This window comes from Monopterus albus, unplaced genomic scaffold (assembly GCF_001952655.1).
Source record: "Monopterus albus unplaced genomic scaffold, M_albus_1.0 scaffold486.1, whole genome shotgun sequence".
In the NCBI taxonomy this organism is placed as follows: Eukaryota; Metazoa; Chordata; class Actinopteri; order Synbranchiformes; family Synbranchidae; genus Monopterus; species Monopterus albus.
The window spans coordinates 130,614-137,102 of NW_018128366.1; the positions used below are offsets into that span (position 1 = coordinate 130,614).

The 6,489-nt window shown below is 39.6% G+C and overlaps 1 protein-coding gene across 4 annotated transcripts in view; it reads right to left on the reverse strand.

The window, feature by feature from the left end:
• Positions 1-1,309: 1,309 nt before the first annotated feature.
• The window catches only part of snap47 (synaptosome associated protein 47), a 6,433-nt gene continuing 1,253 nt past the window's right edge, over positions 1,310-6,489 (reverse strand). For 2 of the 4 annotated variants that reach the window (XM_020587892.1, XM_020587894.1), the window contains exons 4-6: positions 6,042-6,489; positions 5,606-5,736; positions 1,310-3,321 (exon numbers count right to left, since the gene is read on the reverse strand). In XM_020587892.1, coding sequence (XP_020443548.1) covers positions 3,175-3,321; positions 5,606-5,736; positions 6,042-6,489 — 726 coding nt within the window. In that variant the 3' untranslated portion in view covers positions 1,310-3,174. The remainder of the gene's footprint in view (positions 3,322-5,605; positions 5,737-6,041) is intronic. The other 2 variants (XR_002273800.1, XM_020587893.1) reach the window with 2 other exon arrangements.

The window sequence follows — 6,489 nt, forward strand, 5'->3', positions numbered from 1 at the left end:
GTCACATGGCTCCATATTTGGAGGGCAGTGCAACCCGAATGTGCCCCTGTAGCCCACAGTCTTGGGCTGCTTTTTCCCAGAAAGAGTTGATTGATTGGCCATCAGTGGAGACACGCTCCTCGAATGAGAGTACTGGCCACAGAACTATCAAGTAAACATGCTTGGAAGTCAAGGCCAGCAAAATCCGCTTTGTCTCCATACCATCCGCTAGGAAAGCAAAGCTGGATCTCGTGTATCTGTGGTCAGACATGACCGCCACCACTTCCTCATATAGCAAGGCTGCTTCAAAACCACACCAGTGTGTACTCTATTTTCCCTAACCTTTTTTAGGTTTGGAATTCACATAAGCATGTGGTGTGCTCTTGGAGTTTGGGACTTCCAAAATCCCACTGTTTATCACTCAAATCAACAAAAATAAACAACACAGTGAAAACCTTCTCAGCTGCACTGGAAGAGGTTTTTATAATGTCATAAACAGAAATCCTTTTTTGTGTTTTCATCTGATTGTGCTTTCAGTCTCACATAATTCCTGGTGAACTGTGTTTAAGAGGAAGTGATAAGTTCATGCTAATTGGGACCAGATCAGTGAGTAAGGATGTCAGTCTTTTAATTCCCTTTATATAAGGCATCCTCCTAATTCATAATTGAGTGCTTAGCCACGTGCCAAATCAAATCTGGCCCAGTGTCGACATGAAGGAGCTCCCTCTTTTCGTGAAAGCCACGCATCAGGGGTAGCAAGTTCATGCCAACAGTCTTGGTGCCAACGGGATGTTATAACATGCAAACTGCACAAAGTGAGGCACTTCCACACAACAGCACAAACACAGCAGAAACTGTCATTATTATTCATTTCTAATTTTTATGTTTTGATTGTCTCTGTTGCAAGTTGACTCAAGGGAGCTGACTGTGAGTTGTTGTCTGTTGACTTTTTAAAGCCTGTTTGAAATTCAGAGGTCTCATTTAATTGGCTCTGGATTATTCCAAACAGCTAAACCTAATTTACTTTCCAGTTATTCAATTATGTTATTTATTTGGTTTTACTGGCCATTTTATGCCAGGATACTCTACTGAAATGTTCTAATGAGTCAAGTTAATTGGTTGTTTAAAACCTTCATCACAGCGTGTTTTCTAAAAACAGTTGCAGCTAGAAATGCAGCGGAGAATGTGGAGAGTCAGGTAAAAGAATGAGCTAATGTACTAAAACTCTCCATGGAGCTAAGGGGAAGTACAGAGTCAGGTGACAACTGTCTGTGGATTGGAAGACACCTTTTCACATATTAATCAGTAATTTTATTAACTGTTCCAAAAAAATAATGATTACAGCTTTATACCAATAAAACCGATCTTAACTCTGACAATTCAGGACTTCATCTTATTGCAAATTTTATGCTATTACAGACTTTCAATGGTGATGACTTAACTGAAAAGAAATTAATTCACTCTAAGACTTACAATGCCTGTTGTGTTGCTTCATTCATTTATTTGTTTGCTATAAGAAAGATGCAGGTATACTCTTCCCTTATAGTTAGAGGTAATTGTTTGGATGTGTCTAATGTTGGGATGTTTGACATAATCTGCAAAAGAAAGCCTCTTTACAGCACTAAGACCAATTTTTTAAACATAGCAAGGATATTTCAAGTTAAGCTAACCGCTAATTACAAGTGCACAGTGATAACAGACCACAGCAAAATTACAGAATTACAGTAATTGTCAGTTCATTACAGATAATACATATTCAGGATAGTATCAATCTTAAGCAAGACCTATACAGTAGATAGGGACCTTAACATGGAGTATTTCATTTAGAATATTTTAAAACAGCTACACTGTATATTAATAATTATGAGTCATTTCCACTTGGTGCAATACAAAGCAGCAATATTGAGACATGCAACAGGGATCCTGTGTCCAGAGATGATAAGTGGCACTCAGGGCCTAAGAAGGAGAAAAATAGTCAAAAGGAGGGATGGTAGAACATCATCAGAAACGTGGACATAACCGTGATGACACTGGCAAATTTGATCTGTCAGTCTGTCGCTAATGAATAATAATAATAAAACTCAAATCAGATGTATCTTTTACTCTTACATCTGTTTTTTTATATAACTACAGAGACAACATGCATGCTTGTTTAAAACTTGTGCAGAGAGACTAAATAGGCTAGTTATTTTCTTTTTCACTTCTGGAAATCCATTTCGCCCTTCACTGGAGTCACCGTCCTTACTGCCTCCCACTGCTGCTGTGCGTCTCCTCTGAGACACATTCAGTCATTTTTTCACCCTCCAGCTTCACTGGGTGGGCAAGATATGCACTGAGGAATCATGCTTTTGCCCCTGACCCCATTCAGGTGCTGCCACCAGTAGAAGTGACTAATGCACTGACAAGGCTGTTCAATAGGCTGAGCAGGGCCGAAAGCACCACTACCAGGGGTGTAAACCTAGTGCTGGGTGAGTCCCTTTTCCTCTCTGTCAGTCAGGTGCCTATTACGATTGTATACCAATACCTTCTGATCAATTTGTAGTGCACACTTTCCTCTCCACTGAATTTGTACCAAGCAGAGGTTCAGTATATTTGCTTCCATAGTCCAGCTAAGTAAAAAAAAAAAAAAAAAAAAAAAAAGGTGTATGTGTTTTCAAAATGAAAACTGTGCAGCCAATAGCATCTAAGCCTAAATGAATGCTATCAATGCTAACAGCATTCTGAAAGTGCTGCAGGATGGACATTCCCACTACTCTTCATAATGATGGTTGATTTATCTCAGTCACACGTTTGAATAGTTTCAAGTAAATTAATAAAGTGAAAAATGACATATTTAGATTTGCACAAAAGCGTTAGCTTATGTCATGTAGAAAGATGAGCCACTTAAGAGAAATATGTTACATATTCCTATTAAAAGTCATAATCAAATATGACTTCAATCTCAGGGATTATCTTTAGTGTTAAACAGATACTGCTGCACTTTCTAGAAACCACTGACACAAATGCTTGTACCAATGTAACTATATCATGGAATGCAACAAAAATCCACTGAACTATTTTGGAGTACATGCAAGTCCTTAATGCTATACTTTGGAATTCTCAAACTGCACCAGTCCCATGAGGACAGTGAGGAAGCTTACAGTGCATTTTTCAGGAGGGACATAGTGACTGCATTCTTCCGCTGAACTGCCTGAGCTACAGTAGTCTCTTCATACGGCAGGTGTGTTTCTCTATGTGCATGGTGGCTCGGTCTGTGGAGCTGGTCAGGACGTCCAGAACTTCATCCTGACGTTCCAGCTCTGTCTCTGCCTCCAGGGCAAGGTTCTTCAGCTGCATGAGCATCTGCAGAAAACATTCACACAACCAAATATGTACACTTCTGCACAAACACACATGATCATTTGTTTTAGTAATTACACACCAGCCCCCAGTGATCATGGACAACTAAGGAGCAAGACACAAATAAAATAAGACTGACTGTTAAAACTTACAGACAATTGAGCAATTGCAGGGTGGAACATGTGGACCACATGCAGAGAGGTGTAGAGATGGGGTCAGTGAGTTAGAAAGCAAGTGTGTGTGTTAGTGAAATAGAGAAACATTTGTAGATGAGGGTGAAATTTTCATTTAATTCTGATTTTTTTCCCACTTTGGCTAAAAAGACAAAACCTGCAGCTTAATATCTGCAAATCAGAAGACTACAATTCAGCAACGACCATGATGCAATAGTATCTACTCCTGTGGCAGGTACTGTAGGATAATATTTCATGTAATGCAATACAGGAAAAGTACGAGAGGGCTTGGCTTGTCTCCTGGGATAAGTGATATCATACAGTATTGTTTGTTTTCTGTTTTCAGTCAGTTTAAAAAATGCTGCGAGTAAATCTGCACGGTCCAAACACTGTGTATGCTATGGTTGATGGAACAACTTAAATATACTGTGATGCGCCAAGCAAAACCTAATAAACACTCACTCCAAACCACACCACCATGGATTCTAAACTAATATGTTATGCTACATAAGCTCTCTTTCTCTCGCTCTCTCTCTCTCTCTCACACACACACACACACACACACATTCCCGACCATTTTGTCAGTTTCACTACATGCAGACACTGCCAAAGAGCACAGAAACAGCTCTATACAACAGTTTGAAAAACTGAAAGTATGTCAATACAGAAAGAGAGACAGCTATACTTGCTTACTTGGGCCTGAATCACACCTCGCTTTTAACACTCACAAGCGTTTTGGTGGGTTATAGAAAACACAGAAAATGAATATTTTTAGCTGCTGCTTATACAATGGCTAGAGGGCTTAAGTCATGTAGAAACCCTCAAATTAAACATTTAGGCTACAACTAATAGAAATATATATAAACTAAAATTCCTAGTGTCTTAAGCATTAGTGGGGTATTTTCAGGACTAGATGTACAGTACCATACACAAAATAAAATAAAATAAAAAGTTTTATCACTTGTATGAGTAAACAAGTGTTAGCAAGTAGGAATTTCCAGTCTCAAACAATAATATCTATGGAAAAATGCTTTGACAAAAAGGAATATTTGCTAAAGCACTTAGGACAGGACATTAAACCGAGCTATACAAGTTGGCCAACTGTAGATTCTAATCTTGACATTAAGAGTAGGGTGTGTGCAGAAGCGTAGCATTAACTAAAAAGTGGCAGCCTTTGAAGTCTGGACCAGTATCAGCTATAGACAATAAGCCATTTATGAACACAATAGACAAGCCAAGCTGTATGACTGGCCCAGTGCTGCAACTGCTGTGATAGATCCGTTTTAAAAATGATTACACAGACAAAAACACTATAAACCACTGTACACACTGTATATAGTGTTAACAATGTACAATTATTTTATGTAACTAAACCACAAATAAATACACTGCCACAAAAATGGGCCAGAACCCAGTATAAGGCATATTGTATTTCATATACACAATGTATATCAGTTATCGTTATTTTTTTGGCTGCACTCTTTGACAAATACTACACCTATATCAGGTAAGCCATCATATAATCTTGGCAACATGCAGTATAACTTTAGCAAATGAGACTACAATCATTCTTTCCTTTGTTTAAATATCATAGGTCACATGCTCGTGAAAATAAAATCAAAAGCAGCCTGCTGGAGGCTTTACATGAAATGTCTTAGTTAGCAACCTGTAATAAAGTATCACATCCACACAAAAACTTGTTTGAATCATGGGTCTGAATTTACGTCACAGTGTAAGTCTTGCCACCACATAACAGCTCTCAGTGCTGTGAGGTTTTTTTATGGAAAGACACTCTACAGTCTAACCAAATGACTGACCATGTTTCTTTTCCTCTCTTAAAACCGGATGGACTTTGGTTTGTGGCCTCACTAAATATCATTTTAAACATATGGGATGAAAACTAAAAATCATTAAGATGAACTGTGGTATGGAACAAAACAAATACAATATATGTAACTTTAGTAGCTGCCAAGGCAATGCTTCCTGTGCACACAAACATGACATTTGTATTACCTGCCTTGAATATACAAATATGAAAGATCTTAATGCAACAGTAGTGGAAGCCATACATTTACATAGGCAATGGGAGTCCAACTTGTCCAAATAGGCCTCACCTGTTTGAGTTCCTGGGCCTCAGCCTGACTGACAGATGGCTGGAGAACATGCACCTGCAACTGGGACAGCTCTCCTGCTGGGACCTCCAGCGGGAGCTCTGGCTCTTGGCACCTCTGTGGTAAACCTGACTCCGTGGGTGGAGATGGTGAAAAAGTGCAGAGTGCATATGATGTTTATGAAGAAACCAGACAGTAAACTCAAAGCACAGCAACTGAGGCAATCAGGGTGAAGTGACTCATCAAAATACATTTCTGTCAAGGACAGACACCAATAACATGTGCAAAAGTCATGCAGGTGAAATGTTTTTACACGTGGCTGCACACAAAAATATACAGAGGTGAAAGCATGAAGACTAGAACTTTACTGCCACTTTGTGGTCACATTTATTATAGGCATGGAAACTACTGTGAAAAAACAGTTCACTCTTTTCCTTACCTTCATTCCAGTTTGTCCCTTCTGTGTCACAAGGAGATGAAACCGGAGTTGCCTTAAAAGCAGTGTATTCACTTGTGAACTCCACCTTCTTTTTGTACTGCATCTCTAGCACTGACATTGCCTCTGACATCTTGGCAGACAGGAACCTGTAGCATATATCAGGCTTCCCTATAAACCGCTGTCGAATGGTAATCTCATAAGGACTGTGCACCCTGATTTCGTCAATTTCATTGCGTTCAAAGCGATGAAGGAGCCGGCAGTTTATGTCTTGGACCTCCAATGAGGATACCAGCACCAACAAGCATCCAGGTTTCAAGTCTGAGTCTCCACCTCTGGATACTACTGCTGGGATGCTTGTGATCACCTTATTTCTACCGGAACCCCTGCCAGCTGAAGCAGCAGTGGCACCTGGAGCTCTTGCAGCATCCTCAGCCTTGGCTTCCTGCTG